Source organism: Acanthaster planci, linkage group LG17 (assembly GCF_054643075.1).
Source record: "Acanthaster planci isolate LZ-2023a linkage group LG17, COTS_SCS, whole genome shotgun sequence".
In the NCBI taxonomy this organism is placed as follows: domain Eukaryota; kingdom Metazoa; phylum Echinodermata; class Asteroidea; order Valvatida; family Acanthasteridae; genus Acanthaster; species Acanthaster planci.
Genome location: NC_141793.1, coordinates 12,238,122 through 12,261,312, shown reverse-complemented (window position 1 = coordinate 12,261,312; position 23,191 = coordinate 12,238,122). Strand labels below are relative to the sequence as shown.

Genomic DNA, 23,191 nt, shown 5'->3' with positions numbered 1-23,191 from the left:
GGCATGGAATTTTCTGAACATGACGTCATAAAAACTGTTCAACTAATGACAATTGGGGGCGCCTAGCATTTCCGCCTACGCATAAATCTCGTTCGCTTTTATTTGCATGTCGTCGAAAAAGCGTCTCTCAGCAAAATGGGGAAGTCTTTTGCAAATTTCATGTGTAAAAAATTCTTCCATCCCTCCTCTTTTGCAAATATAAAAAGGGTAAGTAGAGGATTTACACCAGCACTGTTTATACTGGAGAATCTGTGAATTCTAGTGTGAAACAGACTTGGAAATTGTCTGGAAATGTTGCCGTAATTTTACCGTACGTACATGTACACCATGTAGGCCAAGGCCTACATCATTGTTCATACAGGTCGTCGTCGTGTAAAACCTGACAAATACTTGTTGTAGGCTAGCCCATGTTGGACGTCGTCTACATTGCATTGTGACTGGTAGTGTAAAGGAAGACAACGTCCAACCTGGGATAGTTGTAGGCTTAGTACTAGCGCGCGTAGGGAGCCGTTATCAAAACTAGTATGATAGATAAGATATATAGCCTAATACTAAGGCCAAGAGGTCCAATGTTTTTACTTGAATCATGTAGAAATAATATTCCTCCATGCTTGAATGCATGGAACAACTGATTTTTTTCTGAATACTTTTAAAGTTATTATTATGACAATCTTAAGCACCAGAGAGATTACTATGTCGGACAACTTGACCTTTTGCTAACTCGACTTTGGACAACTCGATCGACTGTTAAGACAACTCGACTGTTTGCCAAGACGTCTGTTAAGACAACTCGACTTCGACATAAAGACAACTCGACTGTGTGATGTACAAAATTTAAATTCGTGGCCCGGTCGTCGCAGGTGCAATTTTAACCACAGACATGATACTAAGAGCTGTGTTATAAAAATCATATGTACTGAGATTTTAACCATTCTATGCATTGGCATTGTGTGCGTCTCGTGACGTTGCAAGTGTACTCTGACATAGTGTGTGGTGGCATTCTCGCCATCGGACACCTGGGAACTTTTGTACATTATTGAACAGCACAGAGGGTAAATTTGCCCCTTTGCTGTGTGTTAAAAGTTTGTAGTGGCATCATGCCAGCCGTGAGAGTAGGCAGGGATGGACGGCGCTGCTGCATGGCATACTTCCCTCTCTAGCTACGCCCCACTCGGCCCAACATCTGACCAATTTCTGGACAGCAGCTTGGTTTTCATCTTGAACTATTGACATGGCAATGCACAAAGTTTCAAAAGTGTGTAGGCCTGGTACTAAAACATTTGAATTTGTTTATTTCACACGTCTCAACAGACGACTTGGCTGAGTGGACAACTTGCCCTTTACGGACGACTAGTGTCGACAGACTACTTGTTTTAACGAGTGACTTGTCTTTCCTTTTTACGCACAGACGGTCAAGTTGTCTGAATAGTCGAGGTGGCAAACAATGGAGTTGTCCGGACCACAGTACTGTCTAAGCGATATTCAATTCATAAAACAACTCTGTATCATTATCAGCTCTGTATTTGACATGTCTGGAGCCGTTCACTTGGGAATGACCATAGAACAGTTCATGTCTTAGACCATGTCCAAAACAGGCTTCTAGAGCTATGGCTCGGTCCATTGTCTGCGCGTCTCCACGTACATAACGCTTTGGTTAATAAGCTATCTAGCTGAGTAAAGCCATATTATAAGAAAAGGCCATTTCAAAAGTTTAATACAAAATGTACACGTCGCTGACCTCAATTCACAGGTTTGGCTTGCCGAGCAACGTGTCAAAGAGGAAACCAAGAAACAAGACGACCTGCGAGAAGAGTATGAGAAGGATCAGGACCATTATAACAACAGGTGAGACCCTTGAGGTTAAAGGCTTTCCTGGTCAGTAGTTCTCTTACTGACAATCTCACACTGACTACTAATGGCAGTGTATTCCAGAGGTCAGAGGTTCAATTCCAACTCACTGCTGAAGGCAGCTCAGTTGGTTGAGCACTGGAAGTGTATTCTAGAGGTGAGAGGTTCAAATCCTGCTCGCCACTGAAGTATAGCTCGGCTGATGGAGCACTTGTAGTATATTTCAGAGGTGAAAAATTCAAATCTTACATTCGGGGTAGCTTAGTTGAATACAGGTAGTGTTCTCCAAAGGTTCAAGGTTTAAATCCCTCATTTCAATTAATTTTGTTTAATTATTTTGACAGAACCCTCGTTATTCCCTTTTTTGAAAAAATAAAAACACAAAATGCAGAAACACCCTCTCCCTCCAAAATCAAAGTATTTCCGTTTAACTATTTTTCTAATTCCAAATGTTCAGGCAGCTGATGGGCGATGAACGAGTCAAGCATGGCTTGACATTCATCTATGAGGCACCCAAGGCCTACCAGAAAGAAGCAGACAAGGAGACAGACGGAAAGCTAGTGTGGAAAAGAGCAGCAACGGCCCAGGGTTCAAGCTCAACAGCCGTCGGGTCCAGTGCGGGAGATGGTGTAGTGGTGCGGAACGTACGGTGTGTGAAATGCAATCAGATGGGCCACATCCCAACGGACAGAGAAGTACGTAGCCCAATTTATTGTCAACGCTGGCAAAATACCAATCAAGGCAGTAGCTTTGATTTGTGTGTCCGGCCGTGTCCAAGTTACTTGGCTATGACCTAAAATTAAGCACCAGTCTATGGTAGTGGCTACAGCCAGTTCCCATAGAGTTGTGTGTGTAGGACATGACTTCCTCTGACAGCGAGAACGCACAAAGCTTTAAATTCACCATTTTAAACTTCTCCACCAATGATTGTATATAAAAATGTAATACATCGTAATAGTTCTTTTACCTAATTACGGCTTGATATCATTAAGTTTGAGTCATCATCCACCTGTTGTTCCGAAGATACCCAGTGGCTACTCTTCCCTCTATCTTATCCTTATCCTGTTTTCTTTGTTGGTTTGTTGCCACAGTGCCCCTTATACAAGACCACCGAGGAGAAGCCTGACGGGGGACCAGTGCATCAGGATCAGCTGGTGGAGGACATGCGACGCGACGGCTATGCCTTTAAACAAAGCGTGCTCGGCAGGAGCATCGACGATGCGAACTACAGTAAGGTACGCCCCAAGAATGGACCGCTGTCAGATAGGCTTCGGCCAGAACCTGTTAATGTCTGTGTCATTCACAATGATGATCGCCAGCACTGAACAGAACAGAAAACAAATGCAGGTGGTAATCTTTTTTTTTTCCTTAACAGGATTTAATTGGTGATGATGATTCCGATGACGGCCCTCCTCCCGAGGAAGCCTTCTTGAACTCGTTGACCAAGAAACAAAAGAAAAAACTCCTCAAGTAAGCAACTTTGAAGTGCAGCCTCTTCATTTTACATGACTCGCTGCCCAGGAGAGACTGATGCTGTTTTGTTTTATAAATAAGGGTGAAATGGTTGCGCACGAGCAATACAGGTGCCACACCTGTGCTGTTCACAGCTGTCAGCGCGGTCTTCTCTACAGTGTTGTTTATTGAACCAGTTTGCAACCCCCCCCCCAGAAAAAAAAACACTTTAACTGCTTTTGGCTGGATTTGAAACTGAATTTTGCTTTTTAAATATGACACCTAGCCGCCTGTGAGGAAGTTCTTCCTTGGAAAGTGACCCTGTTTTTAATTTTTTTTTTGTTGGTGTATTGATTAGGAAGCTGAACCGCATGGAGAAGAAACATTCTGGCTCCGTGCATAAGAAGAAGAACCGTCACAAGAGGCAACGGCGCAGTGGCAGCGGCTCATCGGAGGATGAACCGGGGAAACACCACAGGGAGAAGAAAAAGCGCAAGAGGCCTAGGGAGAGCAGTGACGACACCACCAGCAGCAGTGAGGAGAGCTCAGATGGTGGACATCATCAGGGGAAGAAGTCCAGACGGAGATGTCAGAGCGGCAGGGGAGACAGAGATGGCCCTGGAGGAAACAGGAGGGATTCTAGCAGTGGGGATGAGAGAGGAAGCAAGGTATGCAATGACCGCAAGCTGCATCCCAGCGATAGACACAGAGGACATGGTCACAAGAAAGAGAGGACATCTCGAGATCCTGGGAGAAGCCAAAACGGTCATGGGCAGCAGCAAAACGATAGTTCTGACGATGACAGACGCACTGGATCCAAACCCGCTAGACAGCATCGGGATAGGGATTCCCACGATCGTCATTTGTCGGAACACATCCGTGACAAGCACTACCACAAGAGCTCTTGGGAAGATCGTGACTCTAAAGACAGGGACACATCGCGAATCAATAATGAGAAAGACAGAAGGGATGACAGACGGGATGACAGACAGAATGACAGAAGAGACAGGGGTCCTAGTGAAAGACACTCTAAGGACTACTCTGACAGGAAGGAGGACAGATACAGCAAAAAGGACAGGAAATAACAGAAGCAGTAGCAAGAGGGAAAGAGACATGTTGCCCCCTCCTCAAAACAGATACAAGAACAGTGTATAAAAACGTCTGGGGCAAATGAATTAGATGTTGGATAACACTTCTGTTTGCAGTGCATCGTGATTGAATGATTCTGTGTGATAAAGAACTTATTTTCAGGAAATTTTACATTTCCTGGAGGTCCTGCCTTTTGGGATGTCTAAACTGTTACTCTTTCTGCCTCTGAGATGCATTTGCCTAAAAGTCATTTTAGACTTGCATATTTAAGTAAAGAAATAAGGGATGGAATATTTAAGAAATGGTGGAGTTCAGACGGTTTACGATTTAAGACAAATTGGAAGTGAAGATGGTTGATACAGGATTGAATGGAAGAAAAAGAGTTTGAAACAAAACATTGGAAACCTTGATAAAAAATCTGGGTAGTAGTTTTCATGCGGATTAGAAAACGAAGCTGTGAGATAATTTACATGTAAAACCAAGGTTATCTGTGTAAAGGTTTATTTTATTTGAAAACGTGACAAATTCTGCTCTGAAGCTCGTTTTTCTTAATGGAAACAGTACCAGCTTTTTGTTAATCCAATTTCTATATTTTTGGATTGAAAATGTTCAATTCAAAGTCGTTCAGAAAAGTCCAATTTTTGGTGAAATTTCAATGAAACAGCAAAGCTTACCCCTTGCAATTTTTTTTTCAAATTTTTGGTGAAAATTTTATCTTGAAATAAATTTCTCTTCTTTTAGAAGAAGGCCACTTTTGTTAAAACTTTAATTACATTGCAAAGTTATCTAAACTCTTTGAAGGTTTTCAAATTCTGGGGAAAATTTAAAATGATCATAACTGCATGAGATTCATCTCGAACTGCCTTTCTGAGCTCTTTTAGAAAACGTCCTTTTACAAAGTTTTAATCCAATTACAAGGCTAACCCCCTAGTAGTTTTTAAATTAAGGGCGAAAACTTTTAAACGGTCTAAATTGCCTCAAAATTTTCTAGAAGTTTCAGAAAACTTGCCCTTCATCTCGGAATACATTTCTGAACTCTTTCAGAAAAAGTCCATTTTGACACGATTTTGATTAAATTGCAAGGCTAACCCTCGTATTTTTTTTTTCAATTTTTGGGCGAAACTGTTAAATTGTCCAAATTGCATCAACGTGTGTCGGAAAACCTTAAATGTATCTTGGAATAGCAATGTCGACATGAACATCAGTCAGACAGGTATGCCCGCTCAGATTATTGAAATTACTATGTGTGTATAGTTTGTACAAGCGGCTCTTAATGATACTCTTTTTCGTTTTCCCATCTGTTGTTTTCTTAAAAAAAAAAAAACTACGAAAATCTGTAGATGTACTCGATAGCTGACGGACAAAAAGATCATGTACTAGAGTTTTAGTATTGATTAGTCTGTATTGGCGAAAAGTAGAATAAATATGTATCATCTGGAACAATTTTGACCGTTTATTTGGATAGTATTCGTAAAAAGTCAACAAAGAGAGTTTATGCGGCACAGTGGTTTCCCACATGAATGTGACGAGATGTTTTACAGTAGTTTCCCCTGCAATTGACCTGTAAAACTCATTCGAAATCCGTCGGGGAAGGATGACCTGTTGATAACATTTTCTCACTCACTGTTGATATAAACCCATCAGTATTTGTGTCATGGGAGAAGTTACTCTTCACTCTTAGCCCCAGTGGACTGCTCAAGCATGCAAAAATAACGTTCCCAGCATCTTATTTGTGATAAAGTTGATGAAATGTGGCATTTTGGCAAAGGCTTGGCACTTGATTTTACTAGGGGGCGCCGTGCACCGAGAGCTTCGTGCACCTGCTGCTGCAGTCCCCCATACCGACCGTTAAAACAGAAACATATCTTGAAAATGCCAACTTTTGTTTTCGATATCAAAAACTTAGGGATTATTAAAAAACAATTCACTAACTTTTCAGAAAGTGGAGGATTATGTATACCGCCCCATGCATCTTTATTGTCGATTGCACACAATTTAATTTTCCTCTGGGTCATTCTGTGAGTCATTTTTAATTGACAAACATACATGGAATTTGCCAGGGTTGGAGGGTGAGATGAAATGAAAATAACCCTTAAGAGATCAGTCGTAAAATGTTATCTAGGGTATTTCCAGGACGAATAAAGTACGTTGCGTAGGTTTAATTGGCCAGTGCTTGCACCTCCTTTCTGTCATAACATCGGTAACTAAACCGAGGGCGCTGTTCGTAATTCAGATGTAAATCTTGTGTAAAATTAGATTTCTGTTTAATTTTCTCTTTGTAAAACGCTATTATTCAGAGCTGTGGGTTATAATCCAACAAATTAAAATGAATGAATAAATAAATAACTAAATAAATAAAAGTACTGGCCTATTGAAACATTTATTCTACAAACAGGACCCTGGGGTTACCTACTCCATCGAATTTCAACTGCGCAATGATTGGTTTCCGCCGCAATGAATTAAAAATAAAAGTGAATGCAGGAACGGGAACCAGTGTAACTGCATGACAATGAAATCAACACGTGGGGTGACGCGCGCATTCAGAAATTCGCGGGCATTGAGGAAGGAGCTTTTCTCCAGGCCATCTCGAAATTCAAAGTAAGTCTGCTGTTTTTAAGCGGAATGGAGCAGTTTTCACCTCCATAGGTGAAAGTAGTATAGTTAACTGTTGTAAAGAGTAAACTGAAATAATTATAATGGTTCGAAACACCAGGTTTTTTTTTAGCACAAACTTCGACTGTGACTCGTTCACTTCGTTTCACGTCACATAGGCAAGGTTTGGTAGGGGTGACTGGGAATTCCATGTATGGACATTACTGATTCAATGTCCTGTGCAGTAGGCTATTAGTCATTTAGAAAGTGATATCATAATCATAGCTTTAAAAAGTCACATTTTAGTAGCATTTAGTAGCATTTTAATTGGAAACACGTAATTTTCCGAACCAGTCTCATGAGGTTTGCGACAGGGTGTCAAGTGATGTCTGGATATGGAAGTTGGAACTCTTGAATTTTCAAGTTTTCTCTCAAAGTCCTCCACAAAATGGCTCTTTAACTCTTTCTGTATGACTTCTGGCATTCATTACCATTAGCACCCTGTCCCTATAATAAGGACAACGAAGTTCACTTTTTCAAACTTCAGACCTTGAGGATCCATTTGTAATCCTAGTAGCTCTAGTTTGGGTAAATTTTGACAATATTTAAGCGAGAAAACCAGAATTTTTTTTACCCGAGTTCGGCGAAAGACAACATGCCACTTTGTTTCATGTCTGGTTACCTGACCCAGCTTTTGTGGCTATACTGAATTTCATAAAAGAAATTGCTATGGTTCCAGGTTAAAGAACCAGACTACATGCGCGAATTTGTCTTCATTCGCAGCTCTTCGTCGCGTCATTTTACGCTGCTGTTTTTCCCCATAATTTCCCTTAAAAACCAAAGCCCTTCCCTCTTTTCTTCCTGATATGAAAGAGGACATCACCGCCAGCTTATTTCGAAAATGTGGAATTTGTATTCTTATTGTAGGAACAGGGTGCTAATGGGAATGAATGCCAGACTTCCTAAGGAAGCAAAGGTAATTTGGGAAGTTTATGTAAATTTTGACAAGATTTTCTTATACAGATGCCAGTAATGATTCCCTACAGTGACCTTTTAATCGTCCGAAAGTAAAAACATGTCCAGAAAAGTTCATTTTAGGGAGGGAAAAAAACACAAGTCGTTTGCATAAAAAACACAACTTTTCAGACCAGTCTCATAGGGTTCGTGCACAGGGTGTCAGGTAGCATCCTACATGGAACTCTTTCCAGAAAAATCATATTTGTCGTCCATAATATTGACGAAGTATACATATCTTGTCATACAGTGAAATTTATATATCAGGCCTACTGTCATCAGTTGTGCCAATACAGATGAAAAAGGAAAAGCACAGTCCGTACCGCTCCAAGTTCAGATATCCACTTCTCAACTTTTCTTCCTCAGTAAGTCTTCTTTGTATACAAAGGGTTGAAGAGCCACCTCTTGGAGGACTTTGGAAAAAAATTTGAAATTTTAACTTTTTGGCAGTTGAACACATGTAGAGTCCAAAACAGAAGGATTGCCCCAAGTTTTGCTGAGCTTCTCAAGGTCTGGAAAGCTATGAAGCTGTGAAATGTAAGATAAAAATGGGATGGAGTGTCAAAATCCTGTCCCAGAGTCTTTTAAATAGATCTGCCCAGGCTTGGATAAAAGTGATAAAAAGTTTTGGAAAGAGTTCCTTGTGTGGAAGCCACTTGACACCCTGTGCACAAACCCTACGGGATTGGTCAGAAAAATTCTAAGTATTTTCTAAGTAAACGACCTGGGTTTTTCCCTCCTAAATTGAACTTTTCTGGATATGTTTTTTGCTTTCTGATGGCTAATAGGTCACTGTAGGGAGTAATTACTGGCATCCCTGAACTCTTCCCAAGGTATTATGTTGTGGTTTTGTTTTTTTACAGATGATCTCTGTGCGCCTTGATTTGAATCAGCAAGGAAGGCTGGAACAAAATTTATGCCTGCGCATATACAGCACTCGGGAAGAAAGGAGCAGTGAAGATGCATGCATACTGAACTGGAAGTGAAACAATTGACCTAGAGTGATATGAGATTGAGTATCAATGGACTTGCCTCCCCTTTGAGTTATCCAGGGTTAGCCTGCTGTGTGGAGCAAATCGAACCCAAAAGATGCACTACTTCTGAAACACAAGCTAATTTTGCATTCTTATTTTATTGAGTCACTGTGCATCAGTCTAGCATCTCTATATACCAAGCGAATAAACAGCATTTCCAGATCATTTCCTCATAGCCATTCAAACAATGCATGCAAACCTCAACTAACCGCCAAGCATCAATAATAAATAACGAGCTCCTTAACCACTAACCATTAACCATACCAACCTCAACTAACCCTTGACCAGGTTCTTTTCAGAACCATACATAACCACATCCTGCGTGGTCCCACCCCAAACCTTCATTTCTATATAACCCCCAGCAATTAAAACAAATATAATGTACAGCCATAAACCATAACCCATTACTTATTACCAATTACTAATTTCCTGATTGAACTGAGGAATGTGATCTGTCAAAATGCTGAAAAAGACTGAAAAAAATACTTTCTGCTCATGTGCTTTATTGCGCATGATGTTCTCTTTTGTATTAAAAAATCAACGTGGCATTTCCTGAACTCGTTTGAAATTTTAAAAATGCAATAAGTTATTAAAAAATCACTGCAAATGCCTCCCAACTGGCAATTTACATGATCAAGTTTCTTTAAAATCCAACTTTGGCCCCCAATGAGAACTGTGCAGGAGTCCCTGGATATTAGAATAAAGGCATAGTCTTCAACAAACACCGGAAATCAAAATTAACCTCTGCAGCATCGGACTCTCAATCTTGACTCTGACTTTGAGAATTTCAAAAAAGGAGGAATTCATGGACATGACACAAGCTGCAGTCTTGGAAAGGAGACTGGAGAAAATGAAAGGACAGTTGTGAGGAAGAGACCTTGATGTATGGGAAAGAAAATGACTGGCTGTCTGGAATCGGTCCTGCAGAAGCTACTCTCACTCCGAACCTCAAGAAATATCCATACAGGTGAGCCTTACCAGTTTAACAAATAACATTCATTTGATAGCACTTCACCCACAGATTCTGTGTTTGGAGCGGCCTAGAGCAAGTCACATAGGGCATTTGCCATAGCTGTGTAGCTGTCACAGCCCAAAAGAACCATACCTGATCGAAATGCTAACAAAGAACTAGACCATGACCACAGACCATGACCATGGGTATTGTGTGCATATGAATACTAGAGCGTGTGGCATATTTTGCACACTCTTCAGAGCTACATGTAACTTAACCCATTTCATCATAGAGGAAGTTTGGATAAGTGCTGGTGATTTTTCAATTAATTTCTTGTAAATAGACATACTTTTAATATATCAAAATAATTAGTCACCACTTCAAACGATCAGAATCTGTGATGGAGGTGTTGTAAACCAAACACTGACTGATTTATCTCGTGGTGTAGTCAAATTATCCTGAGGTGATCATCAAGTGTTTCGCAAAGTGAAGTGGGCAATATTTGCATCATATTTGATGAACGAATAAAACGACATGGTTTTATCAGATTTTTAGCAACCTAGTTTCTATTCACACAGAGTGTGTGTACCAAAGAAAGAACAGCCATATTAACCCTAACTGCCAAGCATATTGTTTGGCTTACACCACACAGTACTACAAAATACTAAGTAGTAGCCTGAGCCTGAAGGACCTTGCGCTACAAATTACTACTTCTGGCTAGGTTACTTCCATTGTTACTTGTAAGGAGAACAATAAAGACATGCATTCATAGTGCCACAGCACTGTATGGTACATTGTCTTATCTATTGTATCTTATGGCTTCACAGAACAATAAAGTCATGTCCTCTTACAAGTGACAGCGCTCAGTACTACATTTTACTACAAGTAATAATTTGTAGTATTATGTTGGGTTAGGGTTAAAGGAACCAGGAAATGAATTTTCCTTAGAATCACTTTTTGTGTATCTCTGTAATTTTCTTCCATGTACGAAAACTGTTTGACATTTTTTTGGAGTTACGTGTACTGAACAATGCACTTTTTCAAACATGAAAAATTGACCGAGCATTTCTGTACAAGTGAGGGCGCTTTTGCTTTTGCTTTGATGTAAATCCAAGAAGACATGGTTCAGGTTGCATGTTTTCATGTTCAAATTGTGAATCCTAAATTTGCTATCTGGGAATACTTCTGTGAAGAGGATTTTTGCTGGATTATTGCCATATATTTACACAGCAATAAATTGCCAAAGAAAATAAAATCTGCCATAGCAGTGGTTAAAAAATCTAGAAATTTTCTGTGCACAAATCAGTGCAACATTGAAATTAAGTGCCTTGGATGACATAGTTCTGTTCATGAATGTGCAAATAGCATCTGCATAAAAACCAAAAAAGCATCAAAGTATTGGTTAAAATTGCAAAAAGCACAATTTAAAATAAGGTTCATTGAAACCCAAAGATGCAATTTCAAGGGTTTTTAGTAAAAATTCTAAAACTATTTCTATTTCCTGGTTCCTTTAGGTTGAATTTCTAGTGCTGTTTTCCTCCAAAGATGTTGTGAGTACCTGACAACAATTGAAAACAAGATTTCTAAAAATTCTCTACCTAGATATTTAGCTGTTTCGGTCCTTGTCAACATTGTGCTGTAAGCACTCACAATGTGCCCTATGCTTGTATCAAACACCCTCATCGTACCGTTAGAGGGTGTTTTACAAATATTTTCCTTGATTTCCGAATTGGGTAAGTTTCTCACTTTTTAATTAATGTCAACGTAAAAAAAATTGTTTTTTCTATAGAAGCCACACTCTTCTGTGACGAGTGATCTGAAACACTGGAGACGAGGAAGAGGAAAGTTTGGTTAAGGTGAGTTATTACCCAAAACCTTGTTTTTCAAGTACATTTCTGATTTCCCAAGTGGGTAAGTTTCTTTCTCATGTATGTCTAATGAATTAAAGGATTTCTTTTCATTTCTACAGGAACCAAAGTCTACTATGACGATTGAATTGAAACAGTGGAAATGAAGAAATGAAAGTTTGGTACACGGTAAGCTATCACCAAAAAAGTTTTTTCAAACCAATTCAACCATCACACCAGTTGTCCTTTTACTCTTCAAAATACCCTCCTCATTGTTTGATTAATTTTGCTTGATTTGGTTTCAGTGTCTGCTCAGAAGGTGTGACCATCCAAGTAGAGGCCGGGGGACAAGATTGCATGTTCACTAAGGTGAGGTAACCATTTTCTTGCAGCTGTGAACATGCACAAAGACCCCCGAATGGCAGGATTCATCCGATTTAGCCGAGCGGATTGTTGCTGAAAATGGTACAACCGGAGACGGGTCATCCCAAGCAAAGCCCGGAGAATTCACAACTTTCTTTGGATGCTCACAAGGTAACCACCAGAAATCTTGTTTTACAAGAACTTCCTTGATTTCTCAACTGGATAAATTTCTTGCTCTCCAGTTAATGTCTGATAAAGTAAAAGGATTCCTTTTTCATTTTTATAGGAATCACCCTCTGCTGTGAGTGAGCTAAAACAGTGGAGACAGAGAAAAGGAAAACTTGATAAAGGTAAGTTATCACAAACACTAGGTTTACAAATAATTCTTTGATTTCAAACTTAGTCATAACGTGTCTTACTTTCTAATTACTGTCTGATAAAATAGAACTTCTTTTCATTTCCATAGGAACCACACTCTACTTCGACGAGTCAGCTGAACAGTATATGAAAAAATGAAAGTTTGGGACAAGGTAAGTTTTCACTAAAACTTTGTTTCAAACCAATTCAACCAATGCACAGTATAGTGTCTTTTCACCCTTCAAATTTCTCATTGTTTGATTAATTTTGCTTGATTTTGTTTCAGTGTCTGCCCAGAAGGTGACTGTCCAAGCAGAGGCCGGGGGACAAGATTGCATGTTCACTAAGGTGAGGTAACCATTTCTTACAGGCGTGAACATGCACAAGAGACCCCTGAATTGCAGGATTCATCTTACTTGGACGAGGGCATTGTTGCTGAAAATGGTACAACACGAGACGGGTCATCCCAAGCAGAGGTCGGAGAATTCAGGACTTGCATGCTCATAAGGTAAGGTAACCACCAGAAATCCTGTCTTAAGGGTATTTAGTCCTTAATTTCTCAAGGGAGTAAATTTCTTTCTTTCTGACTAATGTCTGATAAATTCAAAGGAATTCTTTTCATTTCCACAGGAACCACATGTACTATGACGAGTGAGCTGGACAGTGGAGATGAAGAAAGTAGTTGTTTGTTACAAGGTAAGTTATCACCAAAAAGCTTGTTTTACAAAAACTTCCTGATTTCCAAAGTTAGTAAGTGTCTTACTTTCTAATAATTGTCTGATAAAATAAAATGACTCCTTTTCATTTCCATAGGAACCACTCTCAAATTTGATGAGTGAGCTGAACAGAGGAGAGGAAGAAATGAAAGTTTGGCACAAGGTAAGCTATCACCAAAACATTTAAAAAAAAAACCAATTCAACCAATTCAACCATTACACCAGTTGTCTTTTAACCCTTCAAATTTCTCATTGCTTGTTTAATGTGGCTTGATTTTGTTTCAGAATCTGCGCGGAAGGTGTGATTGTCCAAATTGAGGCCAGGGAATTGACAAGTTGCATGTTCATAAGGTAAGGTAACCACCAAAAGCCCTGTTTTACAAGTACGTCCTTGATTTCTCAAGTGGAAGTATGTTTCTTTCTCAGTAGTGGCTGACAAAATAAAAGGAATTCTTTTCATTTCCATAGGAACCACTCTCTACTTTGACGAGGGGGCTGAACAGTAGTCACGAAGAAGAGGAACGTTTGGTACAAGGTAAGCTATCACCAAATCTCTGTTTTTAAAATGCTTAATTTCCCAAGTGAGTCAATTTCTTACTTTCTGATTACTGTCTGATAAAGTAAAAGGAATTCATTTCCTTTCCATAGGAACACTCTACTTTGACGAGTACGTGAGCTGAACAGTGGAGATGAAGCAGAGGAAAGTTTGGTTAAAGTAAGTTATCACCAAAAATTTGTTCTTTTTTTTTTTTTCAAACCAATTCAACTATCACACCAATTGTTTTTTTTACCCTTCAAATTTCTCATTGTTTGATTAATTTTGCTTCATTTTGTTTCAGCATCTCCTCAGAAGGTGTGACTGTCCAAGTAGAGGCCGGGGGACAAGATTGCATGTTCACTAAGGTGAGGTAACCATTTCTTTCAGGTGTGAACATGCACAAGACCCCCGGATTGCAGGATTTATCCGATTTGGAGAAGGGGATTGTTGCTGAAAATGGTACAACAGGAGATGGGTCATCCCAAGTAAAGGCCGGGGAATTCACGAATTGCATGTTCAAAAGGTGAGGTAACCATTTCTTACAGGCGTGAACATGCACAAGAACCCCGGATCATGGCAACCAGGCCTGGTGAAGTAACCCTTCATTTTTTATATCCAAGCAAACTTGAAACACTTTTGTTCAAGTCTGCTTCTGAACCATCCAGGGGAAGTTTCTTGAAATCACTTTTTTGAGTATTTGGTCGCTAGCTTGACACCTTTGCTAAAGAGGGAAAAAAAGAGAAAAAGGTTTAGGAAAATTGATTTGAAAAGTCTGTCGGAATAGAAATAGATTTTTCTGATGTTGGCCAAGGTTCCTTGTTTATGAATCAATTTTAAGTCAGTTCAGTGTTTTCCCAGAATGGTTCAGCTGCATGCTGTGATTGTGCGGTGGTGGGTTATGTGTTGTGATTGTGCGGGGTGGTGGTCTCTCACAGGTCATCGGCTCAAATTGAGCATAGTTCCTGCAAGTCCAACTCTATATAAGGACTATGGGATCAGCTATATCCCGATGTCCTCAAGACGGGTAATGGGATCTTCTATATCCCTATATCCCCAACGAAAGACCAGCAGGACTATGGGATTTGCTATATCCCTATGTCCATCCAGGGGCGGATCTTGGGTGGCAATGAAAGGGGGGCAACCATAACTCAGCTCCTTGGGGAGCTTGCCTATTAAAATTATCTGAAGCTTCATATGCCACAGTTTTCTCTTTGAGAGAATATATATACGATGGTAGTCATGGCAACAGCATTAAATATTTTATTGGGGTCTATGAAGATAAAATGAAAATTAATGGTCCACTCATAAAAATTGTCTAGAGTAATGTTAGGGAACGTGCCCCTGGGTCCGTCCCTGCTGCAAGGCTCCACCAGCGGTCATCTGTAGGGCTTAGGTAACTTCCTTCAGGGACTTTTTTGATAGTAGTGAAACTTTCCGTTTCACTATAGGATTTTTTTCCTTTAGCTCAGTTGGATCTGTTATATCCTCTGAGAAGTGCATGGACTATGGGATCTCCTATATCCCGATGTCGTTAGGGCTTAGGTGGGTGCGGAGATCGATATGAAATTGGAACTCGCTCCAGTTGGAGTCCTGGGGGGTTTCAATGCGAGTTGTGCGGAAGGGGCTAGGCAATTCGTGAGTCTAGCCCTACCAACGTTTCTGCTAGCCAAAAAAGATGCAGGTAGTTGTGTCCCTCGCGTTGAGGGCCGCGGACCTTTTCCATAGGGGCGTGGCCCTGTTATCATTGGGGTTAGCAAGACGCTGGTACGTCCTCTCACCTACCCGGGGGTGAGGGGGCGCGCGTGAGTAGGCAAGGGCACTCTCCTTCGGGAGGGCGGACCGGACAGTGGCAGATGGTGCCCCTGCGGCCACAGGGTAGTACCAGTCTGTCCAGCGATGGGCCCGCTAATTGCCGAAAGCGTGCGGGGCTGGTATCCTGGGACCTTCACGTGGTGGCCCTGTTTTCACTAACCTTACCAGGATAATCACCTTACTTGCAGCTTCAAAGGTGAGAATGCAACTGCACTCAACCATGTACTTTCAGAGACAACTTTGTTTATTCTTACATTTATCTTTTGGCGATTGTTTTTTTTTTTCTTTTTTCAAGAGCATACAAGGAGTAGTCTTTTTGACCTCGTACCCCTCCTGAAAAGTGAAACTTCATCACACTTCAACACCACTCGCTGTTTGCCTTGTTGCACAAGGCTGACAACGAAAAAAGTTCAAACTCATACGAAAGTTCCAAAAACTTCGGTCAAGAGAAAGAGACCTGGAGAATTATCATTGATGCTCAAAATATTGGGCCTACATCTTCAAATATTTTACGTGGAACCATAGTCTAGTTGAAGCGAGAATGTGCTAAAATTGACATGCTTTTCACTTTAATAGTTTCTTCATTTTGACAGGGAATGAAGAATTCTTGTGTGATACGCTAGGGACGTGATGGTCAAATCTTTTGCCTGTGTACTGGTAACTGCGACTAGATCACAGCAGTGACCGATGCGTGGTGGCTTCATGCCTCCTTATCAAACCTCAATAATTCTCCCACCTGCTCTCCTCATTTTATTGATTGCAGACTCGAATTTGCCTACATATCCTGATACTTTAAGAGCAACCTCAGAGGAAAACATGTTGTCTCTGATTTTATCTGTTCAAATAAACATGGAAGCATCCAAATCGAATGTGGGCTACATGCATTATTTGGCATGCGTAAAGGTTTATCCACTTTGAACACGGCGACGGCTCCCTTCATTTTCTCTGTTTCCTCCAAATGGCGCAGTCTACATTCAGAATTCACATCTTGGCATGAACAGAAAAAAAGCCCTTTTAAGCTTGTTATAGTTGAGCACCGAAGACAAATGACACTGCGTTCGATTTTGATGCTTCCATACATTTCTGAGCCTCTTGAGAAAAAGTCCAGTTTTGATGAAATTTTAATAAAAATGCAAGGCTAACCCCTTGTAGTTTTTTCAGTTTTTGGTGAAATATGAAAAATGGTCTCAATTGTATCAAAATTATCTAGAAGTGTCAGAAAAGCTGAAATTCATCTTGGAATACATTTCTGAGCCTCTTGAGAAAAAGTCCAGTTTTGATGAAATTTTAATAAAAATGCAAGGCTAACCCCTTGTAGTTTTTTCAATTTTTGGTGAAATTTGAAAAATGGTCTAAATTGTATCAAAATTATCATCTAGAAGTGTCAGAAAAGCTGAAATTCATCTTGGAATACATTTCTGAGCCTCTTGAGAAAAAGTCCAGTTTTGATGAAATTTTAATAAAAATGCAAGGCTAACCCCTTGTAGTTTTTTCAATTTTGGTGAAATTTGGAAAATGGTCTAAATTGTATCAAAATTATCTAGAAGTGTCAGAAAAGCTGAAATTCATCTTGGAATACATTTCTGAGCCTCTTGAGAAAAAGTCCAGTTTTGATGAAATTTTAATAAAAATGCAAGGCTAACCCCTTGTAGTTTTTTCAATTTTGGTGAAATTTGGAAAATGGTCTAAATTATATCAAAATTATCTAGAAGTGTCAGAAAAGCTGAAATTCATCTTGGAATACATTTCTGAGCCTCTTGAGAAAAAGTCCAGTTTTGATGAAATTTTAATAAAAATGCAAGGCTAACCCCTTGTAGTTTTTTCAATTTTGGTGAAATTTGAAAAATGGTCTAAATTGTATCAAAATTATCTAGAAGTGTCAGAAAAGCTGAAATTCATCTTGGAATACATTTCTGAGCCTCTTGAGAAAAAGTCCAGTTTTGATGAAATTTTAATAAAAATGCAAGGCTAACCCCTTGTAGTTTTTTCAATTTTGGTGAAATTTGGAAAATGGTCTAAATTGTATCAAAATTATCTAGAAGTGTCAGAAAAGCTGAAATTCATCTTGGAATACATTTCTGAGCCTCTTGAGAAAAAGTCCAGTTTTGATGAAATTTTAATAAAAATGCAAGGCTAACCCCTTGTAGTTTTTTCAATTTTGGTGAAATTTGAAAAATGGTCTAAATTGTATCAAAATTATCTAGAAGTGTCAGAAAAGCTGAAATTCATCTTGGAATACATTTCTGAGCCTCTTGAGAAAAAAGTCCAGTTTTGATGAAATTTTAATAAAAATGCAAGGCTAACCCCTTGTAGTTTTTTCAATTTTGGTGAAATTTGGAAAATGGTCTCAATTGTATCAAAATTATCTAGAAGTGTCAGAAAAGCTGAAATTCATCTTGGAATACATTTCTGAGCCTCTTGAGAAAAAGTCCAGTTTTGATGAAATTTTAATAAAAATGCAAGGCTAACCCCTTGTAGTTTTTTCAATTTTTGGTGAAATTTGGAAAATGGTCTAAATTGTATCAAAATTATCTAGAAGTGTCAGAAAAGCTGAAATTCATCTTGGAATACATTTCTGAGCCTCCTGAGAAAAAGTCCAGTTTTGATGAAATTTCAATAAAAATGCAAGGCTAACCCCTTGTAGTTTTTTGAATTTTTGGTGAAATTTGAAAAATGGTCTCAATTGTATCAAAATTATCTAGAAGTGTCGGGAAAGCTGAAATTCATCTTGGAATACATTTCTGAGCCTCCTGAGAAAAAGTCCAGTTTTGATGAAATTTCAATAAAAATGCAAGGCTAACCCCTTGTAGTTTTTTCAATTTTTGGCAAGGTATGCGATGACCGCAAGCTGCATCCCAGTGATAGACACAGAGGACATGGTCACAAGAAAGAGAGGACATCTCGAGATCCTGGGAGAAGCCAAAACGGTCATAGGCAGCAGTGATACGATAGTTCTGACGATGACAGATGCACTGGATTCAAACCCGCTAGACAGAATCGCGATATGGATCGTCATTTGTCGAAACACGTCCGTCACTGCCACAAGAGCTTTTGGGAAGATCGTGACTCCAAAGACAGGGACACACCGCGAATCAAAATTGAGAAAGACGAAGGGATGACAGAAGTGATGACAGAGGACAGGGGTCACAATGAAAGACGCTCTGAGGAGTACTCTGTCAGGAAGGACAGATACAGTGGCTTTGAAAAAGGACATTAAATAACAGAAGCAGTTGCAAGAGGGAAAGAGACATGTTGCCCCCTCCTCAAAACAGATACAATGTATAAAAAACTGGGGCAAATGAATAAGATGTTGGATAACACTTCTGTTTGCAGTGCATCATGGTTGTATGTTTATGTTGGACGCAGAATTTGTTTGGAGGGAAGCATCTGCATTATGCGTCAACAGTCCCCCTTTTCTTACAAACTGGTGTTTGAATGCCAGCATTTGACCTTGGAGATGGCAGTTCTAGATGCAAAGTGTGATTTCTACTCGTAAATGAAGAACTTGACACATTTTGTCTCTTGGGAAATTTCTCATTTCCTAAAAGACGTGCCTTTGAGGATGTCAAAGCTGTTATTCTTTCTGCCTTTGATGAGAGGCTTCTGCCTTAAAGTCATTTTATTTAATGCAACTGCAGACTTGCATATTTAAACACAATATGATGTATCAGTGTAAAGTTTTGTTTTATTTGAAAACCTGAACAGATGTCGTTTTGAAGCTCCAGTTTCTCATTGACATCAGTACCAGCTGTTTGTTTGCATTTAAATAATTCAAAATGTTTTAGAAAAAGTCCATTTTTGTTGATATTTCAGTTAAACAGCAAGCCTTAACACCTTTTAAGTTTGTTTCAAATATTTTGCGACAATTGTGTCAAAATTATCTAGAACTAAAGTGTCAGTAAACCAGAATTTTATCTTGAAGGACATATCTGAGCTCTTTTAGAAGAAGTCAACTTTTTTTGAAATTTTAAATTGAAAGGTTTATAAAAATACCTGGAAGTTTTTTGAATGTTTGTTGAAAGTTTGAAAATGGTAATAACTGCATCAAATCATAAAGAAGCTTCAGAAAACACGAAATTTATTTCAAATATATGTATTTCTGAGCTCTTTTAGAGAGGCATTTTAGAAGACTATAACCCCTTGTTCTTTCAGTTTTCAGTGAACATTTGAAAATGGTCTAAATGGCATCAAAATTTTCTAGAAGTGATAGAAAAGCTGAAATTTCGAATTCGAATAAATTTCCGAGCCTTATAGAAAAAGCCCAGTTTGGACGAAATTTAACTAAAATGCAAGTGTAGGGAGTGAGGAAACTAAGGATGCAATTTTGTTGTTTGTAATTATCCATTTTAAGATTTTTCCATATGTTTGTTTTGATTTTTGCCAATTATCTGTTTACAACTGTGCATATGTACATTTTACTACTGCAGTGCTGTCTGTGTAAAGTTAATCAAAACACCCACCGGGGGTCACACAAGAAAAGAACTCCAACTTATTTTAATTTTTTACATGCAGTGCATGATTGTATGAAATTTTAACTAGGGCACATTATCTGAGGTTTTTCATTATTTTTTTCAGTTTTGCTGTCAGAAATCCCAGCTTACCGAGTTGAATTGTTAGCTGGACATTTATGTGTTATATGTATCTTTCTCGGACCACGTGGTCGGTGCCTGTTCCATTTTTACTGGTGTGGGTCCTGGACCCCAGAAAATAAAGCAGCAGAAGCAGAGTGCTGGTTTTCAGAACAGTTTCCCTGTCAGCAGTGTCACAAACCCACCACATTTTGTTCTCCAACTCCCCCAAACCTGCATGCCCTCTTCTCAGTGCCCTGGAGTGAGCAGTCTACCCTCAAAGTCATCCTCACATAAAGCTTACCCCTATTGCTACGAAGTGAAAATTTTAAAAAGGGCTCAATTCCATCTTGGAATAAATTTCTGGACCTTTAAGAAAAGTCTGTTTTCACGAAAAAATTCCATGCTAACCCCTTGTTTTTATAATTTTGGGTGAAAATTTGAAAACTCAAGTGTCAGAAAAGCTGAAATTCATCTTGGAATACATTTCTGATTCTTTTTAGGAAAAGTCCAGTTTTGATGAAATTTTAATAAAAATGCAAGGCTAACCCCTTGTAGTTTTTTCAATTTTTGGTGAAATTTGGAAAATGGTCTAAATTGTATCAAAATTATCTAGAAGTGTCAGAAAAGCTAAAATTCATCTTGGAATACATTTCTGAGCCTCTTGAGAAAAAGTCCAGTTTTGATGAAATTTTAATAAAAATGCAAGGCTAACCCCTTGTAGTTTTTTCAATTTTTGGTGAAATTTGGGAAATGGTCTAAATTGTATCAAAATTATCTAGAAGTGTCAGAAAAGCTGAAATTCATCTTGGAATACATTTCTGATTCTTTTTAGGAAAAGTCCAGTTTTGATGAAATTTTAATAAAAATGCAAGGCTAACCCCTTGTAGTTTTTTCAATTTTTGGTGAAATTTGGAAAATGGTCTCAATTGTATCAAAATTATCTAGAAGTGTCAGAAAAGCTGAAATTCATCTTGGAATACATTTCTGAGCCTCTTGAGAAAAAGTCCAGTTTTGATGAAATTTTAATAAAAATGCAAGGCTAACCCCTTGTAGTTTTTTGAATTTTTGGTGAAATTTGGAAAATGGTCTAAATTGTATCAAAATTATCTAGAAGTGTCAGAAAAGCTGAATTTCATCTTGGAATACATTTCTGAGCCTCTTGAGAAAAATTCCAGTTTTGATGAAATTTCAATAAAAATGCAAGGCTAACCCCTTGTAGTTTTTTGAATTTTTGGTGAAATTTGGAAAATGGTCTAAATTGTATCAAAATTACCTAGAAGTGTCAGAAAAGCTGAAATTCATCTTAGAATACATTTCTGAGCCTCTTGAGAAAAAGTCCAGTTTTGATGAAATTTTAATAAAAATGCAAGGCTAACCCCTTGTAGTTTTTTCAATTTTTGGTGAAATTTGGAAAATGGTCTAAATTGTATCAAAATTATCTAGAAGTGTCAGAAAAGCTGAAATTCATCTTGGAATACATTTCTGAGCCTCTTGAGAAAAAGTCCAGTTTTGATGAAATTTCAATAAAAATGCAAGGCTAACCCCTTGTAGTTTTTTTCAATTTTTGGTGAAATTTGGAAAATGGTCTAAATTGTATCAAAATTATCTAGAAGTGTCAGAAAAGCTGAAATTCATCTTGGAATACATTTCTGAGCCTCTTGAGAAAAAGTCCAGTTTTGATGAAATTTTAATAAAAATGCAAGGCTAACCCCTTGTAGTTTTTTCAATTTTTGGTGAAATTTGGGAAATGGTCTAAATTGTATCAAAATTATCTAGAAGTGTCAGAAAAGCTGAAATTCATCTTGGAATACATTTCTGATTCTTTTTAGGAAAAGTCCAGTTTTGATGAAATTTTAATAAAAATGCAAGGCTAACCCCTTGTAGTTTTTTCAATTTTTGGTGAAATTTGGAAAATGGTCTCAATTGTATCAAAATTATCTAGAAGTGTCAGAAAAGCTGAAATTCATCTTGGAATACATTTCTGAGCCTCTTGAGAAAAAGTCCAGTTTTGATGAAATTTTAATAAAAATGCAAGGCTAACCCCTTGTAGTTTTTTGAATTTTTGGTGAAATTTGGAAAATGGTCTAAATTGTATCAAAATTATCTAGAAGTGTCAGAAAAGCTGAAATTCATCTTGGAATACATTTCTGAGCCTCTTGAGAAAAAGTCCAGTTTTGATGAAATTTTAATAAAAATGCAAGGCTAACCCCTTGTAGTTTTTTCAATTTTTTGGTGAATTTTTGGAAAATGGTCTAAATTGTATCAAAAATTATCTAGAAGTGTCAGAAAAGCTAAAATTCATCTTGGAGTACATTTCTGACGCTTTTTAGGGAAAGTCCCAGTTTTGATGAAATTTCAATAAAAATGCAAGGCTAACCCCTTGTAGTTTTTTGAATTTTTGGTGAAATTTGGAAAATGGTCTAAATTGTATCAAAATTACCCTAGAAGTGTCAGAAAAGCTGAAATTCATCTTGGAATACATTTCTGAGCCTCTTGAGAAAAAGTCCAGTTTTGATGAAATTTTAATAAAAAAATGCAAGGCTAACCCCTTGTAGTTTTTTCAATTTTTGGTGAAATTTGGAAAATGGTCTAAATTGTATCAAAATTATCTAGAAGTGTCAGAAAAGCTGAAATTCATCTTGGAATACATTTCTGAGCCTCTTGAGAAAAATTCCAGTTTTGATGAAATTTTAATAAAAATGCAAGGCTAACCCCTTGTAGTTTTTTCAATTTTTGGTGAAATTTGGAAAATGGTCTAAATTGTATCAAAATTACCTAGAAGTGTCAGAAAAGCTGAAATTCATCTTGGAATACATTTCTGAGCCTCTTGAGAAAAGGTCCAGTTTTGATGAAATTTCATTAAAAATGCAAGGCTAACCCCTTGTAGTTTTTTGAATTTTTGGTGAAATTTTGAAAATGGTCTAAATTGTATCAAAATTACCTAGAAGTGTCAGAAAAGCTGAAATTCATCTTGAAATACATTTCTGAGCCTCTTGAGAAAAAGTC

General features: G+C 38.3%; 1 protein-coding gene and 1 long non-coding RNA gene across 2 annotated transcripts; both read left to right on the top strand.

Annotated features, from left to right (window-relative positions):
- The first annotated feature begins 54 nt into the window (after positions 1-54).
- LOC110973329 (uncharacterized) lies at positions 55-5,835 on the top strand. The gene is made up of 6 exons (XM_022224035.2): positions 55-207; positions 1,751-1,845; positions 2,306-2,543; positions 2,940-3,083; positions 3,224-3,318; positions 3,659-5,835. Exons 1-6 carry the CDS (start codon positions 136-138, stop codon positions 4,383-4,385), a joined length of 1,371 nt encoding a protein of 456 aa, XP_022079727.2. The 5' UTR covers positions 55-135; the 3' UTR covers positions 4,386-5,835.
- A 9,705-nt stretch (positions 5,836-15,540) lies between these two features.
- On the top strand, positions 15,541-20,340 carry LOC147796361 (uncharacterized). The gene is made up of 2 exons (XR_015428228.1): positions 15,541-15,810; positions 18,445-20,340. It is a non-coding gene; the product is annotated as an uncharacterized LOC147796361 (long non-coding RNA).
- Positions 20,341-23,191: the final 2,851 nt, after the last annotated feature.

Excerpts from the sequence above, each read along its gene's own strand:
- LOC110973329 (XM_022224035.2), top strand. The coding sequence starts at position 136 with ATGGGGAAGTCTTTTGCAAATTTCATGTGTAAAAAATTCTTCCATCCC. Across the intron at positions 3,084-3,223 it reads ACGATGCGAACTACAGTAAG|GATTTAATTGGTGATGATGA; the intron begins GTACGCCCCAAG and ends TTTCCTTAACAG. Across the intron at positions 3,319-3,658 it reads CAAAAGAAAAAACTCCTCAA|GAAGCTGAACCGCATGGAGA; the intron begins GTAAGCAACTTT and ends TGTATTGATTAG.